This window comes from Stylophora pistillata, chromosome 4 (assembly GCF_964205215.1).
Source record: "Stylophora pistillata chromosome 4, jaStyPist1.2, whole genome shotgun sequence".
NCBI classification, from domain to species: Eukaryota; Metazoa; Cnidaria; class Anthozoa; order Scleractinia; family Pocilloporidae; genus Stylophora; species Stylophora pistillata.
Genome location: NC_142522.1, coordinates 43,398,452 through 43,420,514, shown reverse-complemented (window position 1 = coordinate 43,420,514; position 22,063 = coordinate 43,398,452). Strand labels below are relative to the sequence as shown.

General features: G+C 37.9%; 4 protein-coding genes across 7 annotated transcripts; 1 reads left to right on the top strand and 3 right to left on the bottom strand.

Annotated features, from left to right (window-relative positions):
• The first annotated feature begins 262 nt into the window (after positions 1–262).
• LOC111339459 (uncharacterized) lies at positions 263–4,519 on the top strand. Of its 2 annotated transcripts, none has more exons than XM_022946127.2 (3): positions 263–435; positions 1,437–1,975; positions 2,690–4,519. In XM_022946127.2, the coding sequence occupies exons 2-3, from the start codon at positions 1,496–1,498 to the stop codon at positions 3,548–3,550; spliced, it is 1,341 nt and encodes a 446-aa protein (XP_022801862.2). In that variant the 5' UTR covers positions 263–435; positions 1,437–1,495; the 3' UTR covers positions 3,551–4,519. The 2 variants fall into 2 exon arrangements, with proteins under 2 accessions (XP_022801862.2, XP_022801864.2); XM_022946129.2 differs by having other exon boundaries at positions 265–435; positions 1,626–1,975.
• Positions 3,976–6,574, bottom strand: LOC111339461 (14 kDa phosphohistidine phosphatase). Of its 2 annotated transcripts, none has more exons than XM_022946130.2 (3): positions 6,390–6,572; positions 5,900–6,024; positions 3,976–4,633 (listed from the first exon to the last, which is right to left on the bottom strand). In XM_022946130.2, exons 1-3 carry the CDS (start codon positions 6,544–6,546, stop codon positions 4,538–4,540), a joined length of 378 nt encoding a protein of 125 aa, XP_022801865.2. In that variant the 5' UTR covers positions 6,547–6,572; the 3' UTR covers positions 3,976–4,537. The 2 variants fall into 2 exon arrangements, with proteins under 2 accessions (XP_022801865.2, XP_088613189.1); XM_088757063.1 differs by lacking the exon at positions 3,976–4,633 and adding an exon at positions 4,647–5,342 and having other exon boundaries at positions 6,390–6,574.
• Positions 6,575–6,843: 269 nt separating this feature from the next.
• Positions 6,844–11,016, bottom strand: LOC111339467 (uncharacterized). Its single transcript, XM_022946136.2, has 2 exons — positions 9,127–11,016; positions 6,844–8,540 (listed from the first exon to the last, which is right to left on the bottom strand). Exons 1-2 carry the CDS (start codon positions 10,908–10,910, stop codon positions 7,478–7,480), a joined length of 2,847 nt encoding a protein of 948 aa, XP_022801871.2. The 5' UTR covers positions 10,911–11,016; the 3' UTR covers positions 6,844–7,477.
• Positions 11,017–11,447: 431 nt separating this feature from the next.
• LOC111339463 (uncharacterized) lies at positions 11,448–20,491 on the bottom strand. 2 transcript variants are annotated; one of them, XM_022946132.2, is made up of 7 exons: positions 19,650–20,491; positions 18,527–19,084; positions 17,006–18,142; positions 15,479–15,778; positions 14,870–15,181; positions 13,857–14,150; positions 11,448–13,673 (listed from the first exon to the last, which is right to left on the bottom strand). In XM_022946132.2, the coding sequence occupies exons 1-7, from the start codon at positions 20,368–20,370 to the stop codon at positions 13,594–13,596; spliced, it is 3,402 nt and encodes a 1,133-aa protein (XP_022801867.2). In that variant the 5' UTR covers positions 20,371–20,491; the 3' UTR covers positions 11,448–13,593. The 2 variants fall into 2 exon arrangements, with proteins under 2 accessions (XP_022801867.2, XP_088614489.1); XM_088758363.1 differs by having other exon boundaries at positions 18,527–18,916.
• Positions 20,492–22,063: the final 1,572 nt, after the last annotated feature.

Sequence of the window (22,063 nt, the reverse complement as noted above, 5' to 3'; positions counted from 1 at the left end):
GGCTCTAGTTGTCTCAACACCGTTATCAACTTGTATACACGGAAAGCTAAAAATATCGTTTGATTTAGAAGTCAAATCATGTGGAAACATTCAGCCTGTTTATCGGTAAGGTAAATTTCTCATGATATCAGACTTCTCCATTAGCCTTGAGTTCAAATATCGATTAAATAGCCACAGAAGATCAGGTATCTTAATTATTCAAACCGTCAAAGAATTAATTATTATAGGTATGTGGGTTTATAGTCTACAGCTTCCCTTTTCTTTCGGGGAAATACTGCGTGACATATTATTCACACTTAAATTAAGTGATCTACTGACGGTCGTTCGACTCCCGTCGTCACAGGGTTAAATGATAATTCTAGATATCTCATTTTGGTGTCATTGCACTTGATCGCTTGGTTTGGTGAAAAAGATCAAGTCTTCTTCATAGGGAAGGTACTCTCCACCTGTTTCATAAGATTTTTTTTTTAGGTTATAAACTTGTAGTGCACTTTCCGAAACATCAAAGACTAAGAGGGTTAAGAGTTTTATAATTACCTTCGACGCAAGTTTTTCCATGAAATAGCCTTATACATTTCAGATTTATTGGACACAATATGAGATTTCAATATCTAAGATTTCAAGCTTTTGCAAAGTTTTAGTGACTAGAATCAGTGACTCCACGGTTGTCTGTGATAAGCGCGAGAGTTAAAATGTGGTCGGTCGAGCTTACGATAAGCCATCGGTCGTTAGTTTAAGAGGGTTTAGGCAAAAAGTTACGCTGTTACTGGCGCTTACTTTTTTCCTTAAATGTTTATATCAAAGGAATTGATTTTAAATTTGGAATATATAGAAGAAGCTCCGAATGGAAAACGATAGCAGCTAACAGACACGGATTATTGGAGTCAGACACTGTTATTCAATGGAAACCGGAAGTGTCGTGAACCTGTCCTCTGATTTGCATCCATCCGATATACCAAGATCTTCTTTAGCAAGCCAAATTTTAGGGACTCTGTACAACAATTTTCCAAAATAAACTGTTGCCAACAACTTTTTCTTTAACATTACGATCATTTCATCCACATTATAGCCTGTTTCTTTACATGAATTCGCAAGAAATCATCAACCGATTCTTCTTGAATATATTCACTTTTGAAAGAAAAACTTTCTTTATTTCCATCAAAGCCTCTTTTTACCCTGGAGTATAAATAGGTATCATAAAACTCTCAGGGACCGGTTTTTTCAATGTCCTGGGTGGTTTTCTGCGATAGACTTGCAACTTGTCCACAAGGAGCACCAATACTCCAATTCACTCCACGCTTTAGCAACCGCAAGAACCTCCAGCAGTAATTTAAGCGAGTATACGATCGTGTGATGGCTTATCTTGAATAATAAGCCTCAACAACCCTAGGTGGATCCAATAAAGCTGATTTCTATTAATTCCGTTTTACTTGCAGGAAATATTTGAACTGGCCAAGAGATTCAAAGCTATAAGAATCTCTACTGTTTCTCAAAGATGGCATTCTTGCGATTCAATAATAAATTACTCTTCTTCATAGTTCAAGTTATTATAATACACTTACTTCCAAAACACATGTCTCGAGCAGCAGTTACCAATAACTGTACAAGTGCTGTCTATCCAACAGATGCCTGTAACAAAATCACCTACGAACAGGTCTACAACATCTTGGCAAAGTCAGAAAACAGTTTCAACATTGAGTCAGCTCTTTATCCAGCCAAGAGACCCTCTTCAGTTCGTGTGTTTGTAAATGTCTATGGTCCCAACAAAACGGAAAATTCAACTCCTGCTGCTAAATACACGTGGAGTATTTCTTGCCTGTATGCTGCTGTCCCTGCCAAAGTCCTTCAATTTTGGTCTTTATGGTCAATCATGGTGACCACACGAACTCAGGAGCTTAACATAACAATTTCACTTTCCTGCTGTGATGTGACGAAAGGGAAACTAAAACAGTACATCGAGGATGCTCTAGCTGCTGTAAGTACTTTGACTAACTTAAATCAGGTATCAGAATAGCGATAAAGTATCAAATAAACAGGGAAAACCAATCAGGAAAAACACTCTACTCTAATCATATATTAAACATCTAATTATCATGGACACTTTTTCTAGTCAGAAAAGAATCAATAGTCGAGTTCTTACTTCAGTTACTCTAACCTCGTCTATAAATCGATAAGGACTGAAACTTAATTTGTTTGATTTTGAACCACGTTCCAACCTCTCTGTCCTATCCTCGTATAAGTTTGTTTATTCACCTTTTTGTTTCAATCCCTCCCACAAACTAGAGGTTACTGAACAAGCGAGTTCAAATATCAAAAATTGAAGGAATGTAAAATAAAACTGTCCTTGAAGTCCTTGAACAGAAAGGTGATGATTCTCTGAAGTGGAGATGAAATTGTTTTTCCTTTTCCATCCGAGTTATTTGGCAAGCTGTCAAGAGTCAGATAATCCATTTCTTTTCCCTGAGACTCGTGGCTTATTCGGGAGAGTTGGCATATATGTTGGACAATTGCACCCCGTTATTACGACCAAGAATCCATGACCTCAGTGGTACCACCCTATCCAACAGGATTTCGCTGTTCTGTGTCTAAATATTTTCCCAAATTTTGTAATAACCCATAAGTCATTTTTTGCTGATTCGTTTACAATTATCTTGTTCGACTTATGTTAGTTCTGTCTTCTGTTTCAAAGCTTCAAGATTTGGCTGTCCTTCCAGGATTACGAGACCCACAACTGAATTCAGCTGAGTGTATCATAGAGGGACATCAACCAAATATTTCTTCTACTACAGAACACAGTTGGCGATTAATATCAATTTTAGTCCTCTCCTTTTTCTTTTCAACACTGTTTGGGCCATTGTTAGCCTTTTATGTAACGCAAAGACGGGACGAACTGTCACTGATTAAGAAAAATACTATAGATTTCCTGTGTGGGTTTTTGTTGCTAATATTCGGTGGTTTACTTATAGCAATGCTTTGCCGTGAAAGGGAAGTTGTTCATCCTTTTATTGAGGCAATACAACTGGTTACGATAGTAGTTGGGATTTTAGTCTTTTTAGTAGCGTATTATAAATGTAAGGGGGAAACGAACAACCAGTCTGTAAAGAAGAAGTCATGTGTTTTCATCATTTGTGCAAATTTAGCAGCTTACCATTTTTGCTGGCTCTTGGTGGGTATAATGCTGAATCCTATCTGGGGTCTTGTTGTTCTGCTCTTAGTTTGCCTTGTTATTGGTGTTTCCACTTTTGCATTTCATACTTTCCTGTCTTCAACTACTTCTGACAAATGTCAGCCATTCTCCTCGTGTTTTGCTGGGTTCCTGGCTGTCTGCTGTCTTATTGTGGTGGTGATTTTTGCTGGGCAGTCCTACAGTGGGAGAGAAACTGCTGATGAAGCTTTGAAAGAAGCAGTGATGTATTTAATCTCCATATTCTTTTCATGGCTTTATTGGAAGAAGTGGGTTAAAAAAAGTGACGAATGTGGTGACAGTGGAAGTAGGTCAGATCAGGCTATTCTTTCACAAAACGGTCAGGCTTCAGAACATCAGGTGTAAATGGAATACTTATGAGCTAAAATTGATGAACTTTATCCAACACTTAAATTCAGCCTCTTAATCTGGAAAAAAAATAATTGTTAGAGAAACTAAAGAATGTCTGCCAACAACAGAAATGCCCTAGAACATCACTTTTCCAGTGACAAGATGAAAAATTACATTTTTTCAACATATTTTTTTTTTTTCTATGCATGGTGCTTCATTTATTTCACTGCAAAACTGAATACTATGGTATATGTAACCGAAGGAAAATGTTACCTTGACTCCAAACATGTGAGTAATAATTGTCCCTTCAGTAACTGGTCACTTTCTGGTAACTCAGTAGAGAGTATTTTTGTAAGTGCTGGTTAATGTATTGATTTTGTAAGGAGAAGTTTTTACTAAATTGCAAATTTGATATGCTGTATAAAAGTTCAAGCTAATGCTTTCATGAAATCAGATTTTATTGAAGGAAGCACAACATTGTCTATCAATATTATATAATTTCAATAACTATCTTGTACTACAACAGGTTTGGACTTGTTTACATCTACACTGTTTAACTATAGTTTAGGATGCATTATAATGTAAATTCATTATCTGGAAAAATCTTTGAAACTGTATAAAAAAAAAACTGGAATGTAGACTAACACTAAATTGTACATGTAAACAGTGCTTTTATTCAGATTTGAAGCTACAAAAGGGGGCTGTCCTACTGCCTTAGGAAGCTAAAATTGTACTGGTTTGAAAGTGGAAAAAGTTCTTAATATCTGATGGTCTGTATTGCAATACAAACTCTGTCAATGATTGTTTCAGATATTTTGCTACACAAGAGCTCTGACAGGCACCAAGTCTTTTTTGAAGCACTGCTAAAGAAAAAGACCTTAGGTTGTACCAGCTTTACATGTAAGTGCCCTTCCTTGTATACAATGTATTAATTATTCTAGAAGCAGTGTGATAACAACAAAATAAATTTCATAAATACATTCAGACTTCTCAAAATATTTTCTAGTAACCCTCATTGGAGAAGGTTATGCTTTCATAGTCTGGGTAAGCTTTTTTAAGTTTCTTGACTGTGATGGAGTGATCAGCTCTACCAAACCCCTGAAAATAAAATAAACATGTTTCAGAAAGTCGGTCATAACAGTGAAGAAAAAAATTAATCAGTAATAAATATTTAATAACCAACAGAACAAAATGCGATGGCCTGAAGGTCAGTGCATCGAGGGGACTGGGTTTAAACCTTCCCCAAGTCATAGTTTATTGCCACTTAGCAGCCCTGCAGACAAGATGTTGCAAACAACTGGATGCAGCCAGTTGAATGGCTTCCTCAACCACATGCCATTTTCTTAGCTGCAACCTTGAATACTCTTAGTCACTTTATATATGCTTTAACCTTTTACATGCTAACATCAGTATGCATATTCTCCATACTGTTCTCTATACATTTTGTAAGCTGCTGACAAGGAGAATTTGTTTAACAATCACAAGTTTCTTTAGTTGATGATCATTTCCTTTATTCTCCTGACCTTTATGTGTGATTCATGTGTGATGTTGTGAGGAGAAATAAGATGCTGGTCACTTTTAGGAGTCAAAGGGTTTAACAACCAAATATTCTAGTTGTGCGGACCCAAGGAGTTGGCTCCAGAGCAAACTTTACCCCATTTTATGCTCACAACATAAGACGGTTTTCAGGAGAACCAAAAGAACACAAGGAAACATGCACAAACAGACACACCTGAAAAGATCAAAATTACTTCAACAATCCACCTTTGTCTAAAAAGTACTATACCACAATAGGAGCTGGTGATCTCTAAGATAGAGGGATTTAATGAATGACTAACAGTAAAATGTATGATTGGTCCAGAACTGATATGGCACATGTATTAATATTTGGTTCTGCCACTTGAGCAATCAGGCCCAGTCCATTAGCCCTTAAACCTAAGGTTAAATATAGAACTAGCTCTTTTTATTCCTTTGTTCAAAAGCCTTTACAAGATAATTAATATTTCTCTATTATTTTTAGAGCATCCAACAATCAACTTCTAGACAATAAAGAATTCTATTAAATTTTCTCTTAAAGCTTTCAGATTTTAAATCAGATTTCAATCTAACCCTGGGTCACCTTGAACCCAGCTTTGAACAACCCTGCCCTTAGTCTATACAACATCCTCAGATTAAACTCTGGGTTGTTTACAACATGATTTAACTATCCAAGGGTTACTGCAAGTACAATTTTTCAATTTATCTCTAGGCTGTGAAAAAATTTTTATAGTTGACATTTTTCTTTAAGTTTGGCCTTACACTGCGATATCACCTCTCGACAGTTTGAAAATAACTGAACATCTCAATCTTGAAGATTACACCTACCATAGAATAGCCATACACAAGGATTTTTTTGTCAAGTCTGTCATGTTGTATTCTGCCTCCACCTAAACATTCAGTTTTCATGCTCATCTCTCCAATTTCCTTCTCAACTTTTTCATAAATATCAGCTAAAAGACGAAATTATCAAAAAATTCAATAATACAACACGGCTGTACATACTGTGGTCAGTGCCTCACTAACGACAACTGACAGAAAAATGGACAAAATAAGCAACAACATGTAGAGTGAACATCACTTCGCATGAAACTCGCGTGTACCATAGGCTTGATATAAGCAAATTAAACAAAAAAATAATATAAGCCAGTGAATAGCGTCAGTTTGAGATAGAGTGTAGTGAGCTAATGGCCTGTGATATCTGGTACAATCCCTACCACCTGTCCACGATCAAGCGGTGGCATTCGTTACCTTTCATTGACTGTCACGAGGAACGAGTTACGATATGAAACAAGTGATGATCTGTCAACAAGCTTACCATGGTAACCTGCCCAATCCGATCCTCTGACTATGCACTTGTAAGCATTCTCATTTGAAGGATCTACTACTTTGATAAGAACGTATTTAAATTTTCCATCGGCATCAATATCGACATCAGGCACACTTAATAATTTTGACGAGTTACCTTCCGCCATGTTGACTGTGCTAATTTATGAGAGACTCGGGGAAACTTTGGTTCCAGGCTCTCCGGAGTTCGCCTCGGGCTTCCTCGCAAACAAAACTCTACTCTCCCTTCCCCTCCTGTTACACTACTTCTTCTTCAAGAAAATCTAAAAACTTACTAAATACCAAAGGAAATAGACATGTAAAAAGCAATGAGGGAAAGACCAACGGGTTTTTGACAAGGGAGGGGGTGGGGGGTTGGTTTACAAAAGATGAAAATATTCACTGAGGTTGCAAAGCCAAACAACAACTTCAAAATGACAACAACATTTGTACACTGAACTATTTACTTTTATTCACACATAATTTTTCTTCTCTTTTCCCTTTTACACAAGTGTGTCTTGAGAGTTTCTTTGTAAACCCTAAAAGAGCCAATCGTAAAGTTTCCCACCACTCGCATTTATAGTTGGGGAACAAAAACCACTCAATGAAATGAAAAATTTCAAAACCTGCATCATAAACACTAATAAGAGCCCTGCAAGTGTCCACTTGGTTTGACACGTTTTACGGGTTTTAATGCATTAAAAAAAGCTGTAATCAAGTCAACTAGATACACAATCATCTACATCAATTTGTTTGGTATCATTGATCAGTCTTCCAATCAAATTTTTCTTACGACAAACAACAAACATTCATGATGAAACAGCCATGGTTTCATTTCTCAACATAACTGAGAGTTCGACAGCAACAGGCAGTTTTTTTCATGAATAAAAGTCATATACATTTTTCATTTACACCTAACTTGTTAAGGGGGCAACTCTGAGGACTTGGATGCAACTAGGTTGTTTTAGCTTGTATATACAGATTAAAAATTAAGAAATCAGGATCTATACATAAGTGCATCATGTCAAGAATATGACAAGGCTTCATCCTGCATCTAAATTTCATCCCTTAAAATTGAGTCTATTCCCACAGTGTTGACACCACTGACTGCATGTCATGTTGGGAAGACATTTTTCCTCCATCAGCATCTTGCAGTGTTCCCTGGGAAATCTTCCTCAAAAATGGAAGGTGAATGTTTTCAGCATGAAAGGTTTGTTCTTGTTCACTGGTAAATGAACCATCAACTATTTGGAGTGCATCATCAACCAAGTCAAGAACCAAAGATTCCATGAAACACTGAATGTGCACATCAGAATGCCCCTCAAATGTCCAACTGTGTCTCTTCATCATCTGCAATGAAACGGGAGCATGTTCAGTATTCCTTGTGTCTGTGTGGATCCACTTCTGGAAAGCAGTCCATGTCCGTCTACGCTGCTCTTGAGCATTCTCATCTCTCACTTGCAGTAAAGCTGCAGAATTTAGTCCTTGAGCATACAACAACACTTGTAGCCCTTTGGATGTACTAACAACCTCTACCTTGGAAGTTGGAGGTATTTGACCTTTCTTGAGACTGAGATGGCAACCCACCCATCCCTTCTGTGTTTCTGCCATAACTTCATTTCCTGTTGTCATGGAAACTGCAGATAATTTTCCATTCACATTTGTTACAATGTACTCACTTCCTGTGGCATCTACAGCATGAGAGATTCCAAAGGAGCAGATACTTCTAGAGAGGCATTTTGCGTAATCACCCTTGGCAAGGACAATGTGCATGTAATTCTTACTCACAGAAACTGTTGGTTCAAGATTGATGATAACTAGAGAGACATGGGCTTCTTTTGCTTCTGCTGCTGGAAACAAAAGCATGAACACAAGTTTGGTACCTGCAAAGTTTTTTTTGCATGAGATGAACTTTGAACTAGGAATTTGTAAAGGCTTGTAAACTTTGGTGACATAAGATGCTAATTGTCCTGATGTTCGATAGTAAGTGACATGGTGAAAAGTTGATCCTGATTCAGGAACATTCTGTGGTACAAATATCTTTGTAACCTTGTTATCCATTTCTTGAGTCTGCCACGGCTTTTCCAGATGAAGAGAATTTATGTACCTCTGTGCCTTTTTACGATTTTGAACCATTTCCTGCCTGAAAAAAATTAAAAATAAGTAAAAAGTGTCATGCTAAAAATTTGAATGAAAATAACCATAATTTCCTGATACCAACAATAATAGGGCAATGAATATTTCATTATTTTTCAGTAATCCATGGTGTATTTTTTTCATTTTCACCCAGCCCCCCTCCCAACTTTCCAATAAGAAAAACATGAAAGGCATTGGTAACAGAGCACATCATCATCCTCCCCCTCCCCCTCCTCTCCTCTGTGAAGAAAAGTGACTATCCCCAACAATGACTGTGTTACAGGGAATCACTATAATGTAGTCAATATCCAACATTTAAAAGTGGTATCCATTGGAGAATCCAACCACTCCCTTGTACTTTTTGGTATAGATACATGCCAGACAAGTGTCTACACCATGAAATAATTGTGGCAGGTGGTGATTCCATGGAGATGCCCTGCCCCAAGTTGCTTAAAGGGTAGATATGCCTTTCACTGAATAAATCTCTATCAGGTGGATGGCACTGTGCATCATTAAAAATTGTCTACCGGACTGCCCTTTGAAGAAGCCATCATAAAGTAATAGCTTTATCTTCAGTCAGGAGACATATTTACCTCAAACGATTTTGTTTATGCTTCGGACCTTTCACTTCATCTGTGAACTCTACTTTCTCCTGTGTTCCAATAACAGGCTCATATGTCATCTCCACCATGTTCAGTCTGTACTTAATGCTGGGAACAAACCAGCCAAATCCAGTTAAGTATTCATTGGAATACTCCCACATGTTGATAAATCCTTCTTCATCAACAGTTACCATAGGTGAAATATTGTTCACAAATGCTATTAGTACAATCTTGTGACGGTGTTCTTTAAAAAGTTCAGCCTCGACATCTTTACCAATCTTGTGTGTTATACCACTGGCTGGATGAACCTGCGGAAAGGACATAACTGACACCATTTTGTTGTATCTGAGCCTCAAAATGTTCCCATCACTACATCCTACCATAAAAAATGCTTGCCTTCCTAGAAGTGTTGCTGAGGGATGAAAAGCTACTGCCGTTACTGCACTTGTTAAATCTCTGGAATCTGAAAATGGTCCTTTTGTGAACAGAAAGTCTCTAGGTTCAAGAGTCAACAATGGAATAAGAGCAGTAGGTTTAAAACCAAGATTAACCTCCACAGGCTCAAATGCTTTCACATCGTAAGGTATGGATGTTGTGTTGCCTAGTGACCATAGTGTGATGGCACCATACCCATTCAGACTAACTATTTGTGAAGAGTCCAAACTCCAGTGAAGTTGAACAACAGCGGAATTATTATCACGGCTGGTCCTCAATATACGTGGTGGAAAGGTTGCTAAATCCCAGATTGGAATGTCTCCTTGAACTGTTCCCAGAGCGATAAGGCTGTTATCAGGAGACAATGAAGTGCAAGAGATGCCCCTATATCGTCTTGGTAATGGCAGAGTGTACAGATCAACAGTGTTTCCCATCCAAAACTCTGATTCTGTGTTATGAAAGTCAACTTGCTCTGGAGGGAGATTAGCATCAGGTAAGTCACTAAAAGGTGTGATGTCATGAAAATGCAGCACAGTTCCATCAAAAGTGTCTTCCTCTTCATCAACTATTACAGAATTATCTTGTTCATTCTCATTTCTGTGAAATGTTTGACCATGAGACCAAACATCTTTTTTCTTCAGGGCTTCCTTTTTGAACTGGGACAAAGAGTTGTTCAGTAGGGAAATCTTTCTCTGATCACCTGATTCAGAATGAGGATCAAAAGAATCCAATATAATTCTATCTAACATGGTCCTAGTTTGAGCCTCAAAATCCATCAATTCAGCAGCTGTTTCCTTGGCAACCTGGTAAATGACATCTGTCAAAATGCTCTCTTCAATGTCAAGGCTCATTTGAAGAATTTCATCATGTTTCCTTTCAATATCAAGTTTTTCAAAAAATCTTTCAGCAATAGCTGCTGCACCATATTCAGATTTTACTCTTGGGCGTTCTCGGAGTATAAAATCTAAAACCTCATCAATCCATGATCGTACAAACTCACGAACGAAATAAAAATCTTCCAACTGCCAAGGTTCGTACGTACCGATTCCCATTTCTCCATCGTAAGGTTTCCTCAGTAAATCCGTTCTCGCTATGTTTTCCTTTCTAAGCGTTTGAACGTTTCTTTCAAACTCTGGAATTCTATTTTTCGTTTTCTCAATTTGTAAACTCAATCTAGACGAAGATGTTGAGCTGTTTCTGGCAGAGTTCGTAACTCTTCCACCAACTTCACTCTTTAGAGAAAGAAGTCTCTCCCTTTCGCGTAGAATTTCTTCACGCTGTCTTTCAAGTTCAATTTTTCTTGCCAAGTGAGATTCTTTCCTTTGCTCAGCCTCATCCATCTTCTGAAAAGTGAATCCACCTCAAAGAAAAGAAACGGGAGAACTTTATCTACTTGACTGCCATATTGTTAGATCCCAGACCCCGACAACGAGGGTGGATCTCGCGTGTATCCTCGCTCACTTGTAATCGTGTTTCTCTTCGAGGCGAATCGTCTTGCATCGTGGGAGGGGAGGGGGGGGAAGGGGCAGTGAAATCTTTTGAGAATAATAATTTTTGGCAGCATCCAGGTGAAAGTACTCCTGAAAAACATTGTGGTTGGTACTGGTGATTGAAACTTGGGACCGTCATTATCTCAGCCTCGACCCTGATGGTGACTTTGGCTAAAATAACGTTGTCGACGTTGTTGGACTCCTCTTACCCGGATGATCAGACCACGCGATGAAACATATCGATCTTGAGGTTAGACATTGCTAAGGAAAAGGGGAAGGGAGGGTTTATCCACTAAGAACTTATATAACAGAAAACTTAGCAGAAATTTCATTAATGAAAAAACATTGCACCATCAAAATTACTTGAAAAGAAAAGTCTGACATGGCTAACTTCCAGTTGATGTTTTAATTTTTCATTATGTTTGTAAACACAAGTAAGCAAGCTTAAGTACTTATTTACTTACAAGTAAATACTACAAGTATTCTTCATAGCAACATTACCTACAAAGGCGAGGTTTATGGGCATAGTATGTAAGTCCCACGTCTTATCATATTAGCAGCTATAAATTAAATGAAAGTAAATGGAACGGGCAGTAATTTATATTCGTCTGGTACAACTACTACACAGAAAAAAAATTAGAGTAAGTAAAAAAAACTCGGCCGTCTTTCAGTGAAAAAAGGTTCAGAAAATCTTAACTGACAAAAATCAACTCAGCACCATTATCACTGAACTTCGAGGGGTAATGTCAACTCTGTAAATAAAGCCTCTGCAAAACAGTGATTACTGCGCTACTGACTCAAGTTGGGCCTGGACTTGGATATCTCTACCGAATGAAAGGGAAAAATGCTGAGAAAAATGAACTTTACCAAATGACTTCGATGGTGAACTGTGATGAATAACTGGATGGTTAATTGAAAACTAATCCTATAAAATCTTATATATGTATATACCAAACATACATTGCTATCTCGCAAAATATTTCTACACAATTATATACCTATGCAATAACATACTTCTCTTTAAGGTCTTCAAGCAGATCATTAAATATACCAATCATTTACATTCATGAAAAGCTCACTAGAAAAATACATCTGTTACTGGTTGAAGAAAAATATTGAGTTTTAGGATCAATTTGAAAAAGTACAAAAGACCCTTAGGTTATAAGGGAACCAACGTTTTCGCAACTATCCCTGAATTCCTTAATTGGTTACACAAAAAAGCATTAACACTTTTTTAAGCAAACAGGAGGTAGTGATCAACAGTACCGTCACAGAACATCACTCAAATTGCCCTGTACATCCACCCATTGCTTCCCTTGAAATCACATGTATTTGATACAGTACTATTAAGCTTTCAAAAAGCTCAATTCTGAACATCATGGTTCCTATAAGAAAACACTAATTTGAATCAAAGACCTAAACTGCAGTAAGAATCAAGTTGGATGGGTGAATTTCAAGAGGATTTTTTGTTTGAAATGAGGAATAAAGGTCAACAAATTTCCATTTCTCATAGGAAAATTTAGATGTTTAAATTTAATTTTTAAACAGCAAACCTGCCCCCAAATGCTTAGCTCATCAATTGACATGAAGTGAATTACTGTAACCTCAAGCGAACAAGCCATCATTGTATAAATGAATTTAAAGCAAGTAGTTATTGTACATGTGGGATTTAATCTCACAGTCAGGGTAACATTTCCATTTGCACCAAGCTAACATCTAATGTACATCATAACTGAAATACTATCAGTATACATTTAGTAATTTATAAATAGTATAATCAAAATATAGCATATTCTACAAAACTACACAATCTTAATTATCAACAATGGTTTTACATTACTTTGTAACTAAGACTATGCATACATTACGCTGCTATAGCCTCAATAATAAATATTATATTTTTAATGTTACAAGGCTCAACACTAACGGTGGTCAACTAGCTACAGACTAGTAGAAATTCAGTTTTAGCCGGTGGTTTTTTTATTTCCATTAGCCAGTTTGGCTAGTAAACAAACTGAAATTGTTGTAACATCTAAGTTGTCACTAGCCACTTGACTGGTAAGTTGAAAAGTTAGTGTCGAGCCCTGATTTTAACCATCTAATGACCCATTCAATTAACACAATTGTGTATAATGCAATTATCAGGCAATTTTAACTGTGAACCAGTCACAGAGGATGGCAGAACAAAGTTAGTGAGGTCCCCAATTATCCCAAAAATGGAAAATAAGTCACGACAGGTCAACCCCTTTTCAACCCCTCTCCCATCTGCGTACATGTATAGCACCTATTAATTGACTGTGTATGCACTGTACAATGTGACTTCACTGCCTCCCTCCCCCACCCACCCTCTCACTTTAAAAGCCCCCCCCCCTCTATCCCTATAAATGGTTAGCACCTTGAGTAGGACCTTTATACTATTCCCATTTGTTTCTTTTAGAAACAGAAGATTGAGGAGTAAACTAACAGAAGTGAAATATCTTAAAACAATTTCATTGCTCCACTGTTTCCTCCTTGACAAACAGTTGACTTTACTCTAACTTTCAGTCTCTTCTGGGATATCTCCTAAGGGTTCAAGAAGATTATTTTCTTCCAGTATTTGATCAATATCATCACCTAAAAAAAAAAATACAAACTCACAGTTCAAGAAAAATGATCATCAAGACCCAAATATAGTGCATGATATATCACTGATCAGGCCCCGAAACATTGAAAAAAAATATTAGTGACAAGTAAAACAGTAACACAACTAAGGCTGACAACCTTAATTACATTTGGTGGAGGAAAATATCAACTCACTTGAAAAATATGTGAGGAGGACATCCAAGACATCCTGTCTTTTCATTGCAACAAGTGCCAGAACGAGTTCCTCAAATGTCAAATCTGGCTCACATCTCTCAATACTTTTAAACAGCAGTTTAGAGGGGCTGTTGACATCTTCTGTGGGTTCAAAGATTTTGCATTTTTCCTGAGGAATTTTCAGCTCCTTTGCAAGGTGTCTCCAATGGGGAGAAGGTGGGTCTTCATTCAGCAGGTCTGTTATTTGATCAAGCAGGTCTGAGTCATCCAGAATGTTCTTAACAGGTTCATCTCCTGAAAAGGAAAGTAAATTGTGAATAACAAGGACAGAGAAAGTATATTGTTGTTGAAATATATACAGCCGGTAAAGGGACGTTTGGTTTTCACTTCCATCAGGTCATAATGTTAAAACAGACACTGTCAAAGAAATCGGATTTGTGTCTGCGACTTAAAATACCAGTTTCCAGGAAAAGTTTGTCCCTGAAAATGTCCCATATAGTTTGCAATATTACCATTCCAACAAAGCACCAACCAAGTTAGCCTTTCAGGTAGGCAGAAATGGGTGAAAATGACAAATCACTCACCCTATTAGGAAAATAAAACAATGTATAATTGTGTATAATTGTTTAATTTGACAATGTATAATTGAAACATAAAATACTGAATAAATGCACCAGAGCTTCAATGCTGCTTTTGTGGTGTTGAAAATGCAGCCAAATATCCTTTTCTACAAATATAACATAACTCCTATTCAAGTAATTATTATTATATGAGGTACTTCCTCATAGTAATGATACTTTGTAGTTTTTATTTGACAATGAGGGGAAAAGGTGGTGAAAAAAACGTTTAGAAGATTTTTCTTCATGTGACAAGTTGACTGGCATTGAAAAAAAAAATTAACAAACTGATTATCACTTGCCCAGACGACAATAATTACCCAATACAAGTTTCCAGCCCTGTAATAATACGAGTAATTACTGACAGTAATGAACTAAAATGTGCTACTGCTGTACCTGGAATTCCACCTTTGTCAAAGATTACAACAACATCCTGTCTTCCAATGGACATCAAGCAGTTTTTCAGATGTGCTAATGTCATCTCAGGATCAAATATTGGAATGTACTTTAACAACATCAAAGACGAATTATGCTTTTGGTGAGATCCAAAGTTTCGTAACACACGATGGGGTACATTCAGCTGTAGTGCTAACCCTTTCCAATCCTTTCTACGTCTCAAGTCAAGTTTCAGAGCCATATGACCAAGAATTCCTGTGTCGTCTTTTTCAACAAGACTGGCAACTACACTTTCCCGACTGATCAGTCCAGCTGATTGAGAAATAAACATACCAATGAAATAAGTTTATAAACAGCATCAGCCAACTGCACTTTCAGTGACAAGAATAGTTACTAGCTGTCAATAAGGGAATTATGTAAGTTAATGGATGTATTTTCTGCAACTTTTTGGCCTTCCCTGATATTTTAGTCTTTCAGGTGTCCCTGGCCAATGGCATGATTCTTTTTTTTGGCTAATTTTTTCATGTTTGACACAGAAATAAAGTTGCTTATTTAGCGTCCTACTTACTTCTAACTAAAGGAACTAATTCAGTGATTCTCTTAACCAACCTGAAATTTTTCTGTCTAAATATTGAGCCACATCATGTCTACCAATTTCTTTCAAAGCCTCCTTAATATCTTCAATGGTAAGTTGAGGTTTTGTTGCCGTTAGGAACACAAACAAGTCCTCAGTTGGACTTGTGGCTGAGAAAGTACCACAGTGTTCATAGGCTTCTGGAGGTATTCCCAATAATTCAGCAAGGTCTCTCCAACAAGGAACTTTCCCATAAAGGTACTCTGTGTCCAAACATTTTCCAAGGTCATCAAGAATAAGAGGATTATTTGTGATGGTCTCAGTAAGAAGTGAATCTAAAGTAAAAAAAAAAAATGATTACAATTATGTGATTGTGACACTTCAATTTAGCAGCCTGAACATGAACTCAAAAAGCTAGTTTCAGCAGTGTCAAGGGTTTCTAGTTACATGACTGTATGGCTTCCTCTTTGAGCAAGAAATATGATCAATGCAGAAAAATTCTCATTCTGATTTGCTCTCATGAGAACTCAATGGGCGTGTATTTCCAGCTGGGGGTTGATTTGCTCTCAAGAGAACTCAATGGGCGTGTATTTCCAGCTCGGGGTTGATTTGCTTTCAAGAGAACTCAACGGGCGTGTATTTCCAGCTGGGGGTTGATTTGCTCTCAAGAGAACTCAATGGGTGTGTATTTCCAGCTCGGGGTTGATTTGCTCTCAAGAGAACTCAATGGGCGTGTATTTCCAGCTCGGAGTTGATTTGCTCTCAAGAGAACTCAATGGGCGTGTATTTCCAGCTCGGGTTGATTTGCTCTCAAGAGGACTCAATGGGCGTGTATTTCCAGCTCGGGATTGATTTGCTCTCAAGAGAACTCAATGGGCATGTATTTCCAGCTGGGGGTTGATTTGCTCTCAAGAGAACTCAATGGGTGTGTATTTCCAGCTGGGTGTTGCCAGCTTGGCACCAAGACAGTCATTACATTTAAAGCACCAGCCTCCTTTGACCATTCAGCTTAATTCTTTACACCTAACATGGGTATCCAAATTCTCCATACTCTTCTTTTTACATTTCCTTTAGTGCTAACATGGGAAATTTGTTAACCTATCATAAGCTTTGCTAGTTGGCCGTCCTTTTCCCATGCTCATGACCCTAATGTTTGGTTCAACAGTTATACTGAAATCAGATGCCAATCACTCTTAGAGGTCAGAGGTCAGAGGAATGACCTTGACAAGTCACATAAGAGTCATCAATGTAAAAGAAATGAACTCATCCATGTCATGGGTGAAAGGCACTCACAACCCTGGGTTACACAACTCTGATCTACTTTACAATGAGTCTGAGGTAAATATCATTTTAAAACAGTTTAGTTTGTTCTTGTAACATTTCATTTATAATAACTAAGTCGTTCGTTTGAGAAATATCTAGTTGGAGGTCATTTTGATTTCAACTGCTTTTACATTTGGAACTTTTCTGAGATAAGAGAGATGTGAGATGAGGGTTTTTGATTTTCAGTTGTAAAAGCTGGCAGCTGTAGACACTATACACAATAGAACTGAACTTCTCACCTGCATCAACTCTTTGCACAACAACAGTTTCTCCCTGGGAACATTCCACAGATTCATCGTCGTCATCACCCTCCCTTTGATCAGAATTAGTGGATGGTTGTAGCACAACTTGTACACCCTGTCCTTCAGTTTTCTTCTCCATGGCAATAGCATTTGAAGAAAGAGTTTCTTCTAGAGAGTGCTGATCAACCTCTGTTTCTCTGATGTCCTCTGGAGACTCCTTTATTGACATTGCTTCCTTGAGTAATTCATGTTTATCATTGCCATGAGCACACTCCTCCTTTCCAGTAGAGACAACTGCTTCACCAGTTACACTGACAAAGTCTTTCTGTGTTATAACTGCCTGATTTCCATTCAACCTTAAAGAACACTTTTCATTTTCTATTTCAGATTGTTCATGATGATAACTGTCAACAACAACTGTGTTACCGTGTAGATCAGACTCTTGCAGAGTTGTAGAGGCATTAAGATATCCACTATCTGTACCTGCATTCTCAGAATGTTCATCACCAACACTGACCTCTAACTGTGCTCCTTTGATGTCTTCGACATCAGTTTCTTCCCTTAGTTCTGACGCCTGCAGTGAAGGTTCAATGGAAGAATTTTCTTGATTGATGTCCTCAGCTTCGCACTCTTTCAAATGACCACTTTCCCTAGCTTTATTTCCAACATGATCAACAGGTGCAATAACCTCAGTGGAAAGTTCACATCTGTCAGATGTGTGCATGTCTGTCTTACTCTCAGATGATACAATGGAGTCCTCCTTCTCGCGAGTGTCCAGCACTGTATCACTGGTTTCCATGTGTTGCTTCTCAACTGACTCAGTTTCAACCTTTGTATCCAGAGGTAATGAGCCTTCCAAAGATACATGGTTACTTTCTATATAGACATGTTCATTGGGATCTGAAGTTTCAAAGTTTTCTTGGTCTATCAGAGAGCTTTTCTTGCTTTCTAGTGAACAATCAGCCCTTGGTTCTTTAACATCAGACAGCTCTCCATTATAAAAACCCTTGCTTTCAGGTGGCGACATTTCTGAAGGACTGGTCTCTGGTATAAAATAATCACTCTCTGTGATGTCCTTACCCAAAGTATCTTCGTGTTGAGTGGCTCCTTTTTCTACAGACATGGCACTACCCACTGAAAGAGAAATTTTTGCAGATTATCAGTTTCTACAAAATCATACTGTTGCATCATGATGCAAGTCAATGAATTAATTCAATAAGAATCAAGATCTGTACTCAATATTGCATTTCTCTGTTGTATTGGTTCACTGGGAATTATGTTGCACACTGAATGTTATATTTCTAAATTACATCTCCTTAAATTTGAAGGCAATGAAGGTAATAAATCCCATATAAGGACCATCAGTTATCAAGTCATTGTGACAATTCAAACAATATCAAATATTATGGACTTGGTATAGAAATTGAGGATAAACAAGTGCTCTAAGATCAACTTAACTGTGGTAAATATACGAGACTTGCCATGCTTTTCCAAAACAACAGCAACATAAAAAAATACCTTGAATGACTGTCACTAAATTGTCATTGTCCCTTGTAATAATCTCCTTTCCATGGCAAGATATCACAATCCCTCCAGTCTCTGCAGTTACATCCTCAGCACCTTTGGTTTCTTCAGTCCCAGAGGATGATTTCTCTACCAAACTCAAACTTTTGCTTTCATCTAGATCTTTCACTTTGCTAGACTCTTCCACGAGAGTATCTAAAAATTCTGATTCATCACGATCCAATGGATTTGAAATAATTCCTGTTTCCAACTCAGTTTTCTTACCAACTGAAGCAAATATGTCTATACATTCTTGATCTGGTTGGATCACTTCCTCTCTCTGACCTGAATCAAGAGCATCCACCTTTGCAGGATTTGATGATTCAATACCAGGTTTGAATCCCTCTGAGGAAAGCAATGATTCATTGTTATTGGCATGTGATGAACCATGAGGTGAAACTCTTGAGTCCAGACTGATTTCACAACCCAAGACTTCATTTCCAGCATCCAATTCCACATTTGCGAAATTCTCCCCTTTACTTGGAAAGGCAGGATCGCCATTTTGAATATTCACTAAAGATTATGATCATAAATAGATTGTGAGTAATCAGCATGTAGACTTAAACATTTTATGCACTATTCTTAAAACAGATGGATCAAGTCTTAAGAGTAAAAAAATAGTTTCGACATTTTTCATTAAAATAAAATAGAATAGAGTAAATAAGAAATGACAAAACACTGCGTAGATCGCGTGAAACCAAAACAATATTGACGCGGTGGAAAAAGTAGACGCGCGACCTGTTTTGATACTAGATTCTCGAATTTTAAACCGAAGTTGCACGAAGCAATACAATTAATGGACGCATATTTAAATGTTTGATGAACACACAGATTTTGAAATTAATACTGGCATCAGTATCAGAAAAAAAAGAAGCACCGGAAACATCAGGAGAAACTGGTACTCAATAGTACAAATTGTAGCAGTTAAACGGCTGAATATCAGCAATGAATTTGTGGTTAAGCGCGCCACGTGTAAATGTAATTAACGTTTAAATAAGATTCTCAGAATACGTTGAAACAAAAACTGTGCGGGGTCACATCAACTTAATAATTAATGTTTTGATAAACTTTCACTTACCTATCATCGACGAGTCCGGCAAAAATACGGGGGTCAAAAAACCATCTGCAAAATCTAAGACACCAGCAAATTCACCTTTCCCGGTCAAAACTACGGCCCCAATAGGAGATGCTCCATCGTTAAATCCTATCTCTGATCCAGCGAAGTCTTGTATGCTGAAGATTCTCGTCTCCGGCTTACAAACAAGTTTAAAAGTTTGGGTTGAAAATGCAGAGTTTGTTGATTCATTTAATAGATCTCCAATAACGTGACAGTACAGACCTTCGTTAATTACTACTACTTGTCGAGATTTGCTGAGAAAATCAGCGCACTCTAAAGGACGAAATGTTTGCAGACTACCTTTCTTAACCATCTTCTTTAAAAACCCGCGCTTATCTAGCGGTTCAACAGAGATAAAACTAAGAGAGTGACCTCGATCAAGATCATTATCAAAGATGCATCCTGGAAGATCTTTGCAAACTTCGGCCATTTGTTTCAACTCAAAGGTTTCCAGCCCTCGTTTATCCTTGTTTAAAAATTCGGCGATAAACGTCTTGTCAGTCGCCAGGTCTTCCCGACTCAGCACGACACTTGGGGTAACAATAAAGTAATTGCATTTCCAACCCCACGAAGATGCGAGTTTTTCACAGTGCACGACACAACCGCATCCCTTTAGTAAAAGTCCCTGGTTCTCGGGTAGCTTTTCTTTGATTTTACACACAGCGTACTCTGCTTTGTTCATGTCTGATGAGAGCCGAGCAAAATTTGAGAAAAGTTTGGGACGCAATTAGCGATGTAAACAAATTACTGGTATTCTTCCCTACTGTTCGAGCATGTTCGGGGTAGCCATATTTAATATTGCCCCACCTTCTCTCCCAGGCTTTCGCGACCAACCTTTGCTGCAACTCCTGGAACTCTCTAAAGCCTTGATGACAAAAACTCAAGCCTACTTGTAGCCGCACCCTCCCCCCTCGCCGCCCCCCCCCCCCCTGCCCGTGGAGAAACTGAGGTGAGGTGCGGCTACACAAAGGCTACAAAAACTTGGGCTAAGTTTATGACTAAAATGTGGTGCTGGGTCGGTTGGGGATGTTACAAGATAATTAGCTTTTATCAACTGAATAATTAACAATTATTCCACGAGCGCGCGTTGGATATGAGATGATAGATAGCCAACGAGGCGCGTAGCGTCGAGTTGGCTATAATCATCTCATATCCAACAAACGCGAGTGGAATAATTGTTTTATTAAAAACGCTGCATTAAATTATTAAATTTTATTAAATTTTTAGCTCCTTTTTAATTTTAAGCTTACGCGTACGCTTACCACATCGTAGTTTATGGTATATTGGCTCATATACCATAATGGCTAAGCCAATGAAAAGTCTTGAATTGCATTATCCAATGATCCAGTTTTTAATAATAGATTATATCAACTGAATTGAAATAGTGAATTGGCCACCGTAACGAGTTAAAAAGCGACGTTTCGGGCGTTAGCCCTTCGTCAGAGCGAATGACTAAGGGCTAACGCTCGAAATGTCACTTTTTAACTCGTTACGGTGGCCAATTTACAATTTTAACTTAGTTGATATAACCTATTACCTTGTTACCCCCACCAACGCAGCACCACAGTTTCTTTAGCGGAAAATTTCACCCCTTATTCTATTATCAACTGAGTTGATAAAGTAAATTGGCCACCGTAGAGTTTCTGAAGCTAACGTTCCTGGCGTTAGCCCTTCGTCAGAGCGAATTACTTAGTTGGGGTAGACTCTCATTAGCCGCGATCAGTGAGCGTAGTTGGCTTTACCAATTGCAACTAAGTTCAAATTGTAAATTGGCCACCGTAAAGAGTTAAAAAGCTGGAGTCTCGAGCGTTAGCCCTTTGTTAGAGCCGGAATGGAGGAACTGTGGATTGTGTGTGGGATTTATGCAGAAAGTGGGGCCGCGCTATCGGTGGGAACATGACTGACGAGAAAAGCACGAATAAATTAGTAGAATGAAAAGCGCGTAAGTGATTTTAAGAGTAATCGTCTTTGTAATTTTATTATAGTAGTAGTTATAGATCATTTCTTATTTCTCACTTGTAAAGAGACGCAATTCAGTTTTTTACTTGCAATGTTTTTCTTAATAAATACAGTTTACAGTTTACAGTTCGTTAATACCTATGAAGTTAAGGGTGCCGATTTGAAAGGTAAACTTTCGTTCAAGAGTTTTGTGGCTTTCCGAGCTGCGGAAGCTGCCCTAAATACAAGGAAAGACCGCAGATTGCCATATGCTGCTTAGAATGATAGGTAGATTAAAGTGTCTACCGACTGGTTTAGATGCGTCATTGTCATTCCTTTCTACGTCGCGAAGGTGTTCTCGGAATCAGTCAACTAGTCGTCTTCCTGTTTCGCCGATGCATATCTTTTTGCAATAAGTGCAAGTTGTGCAATAGATG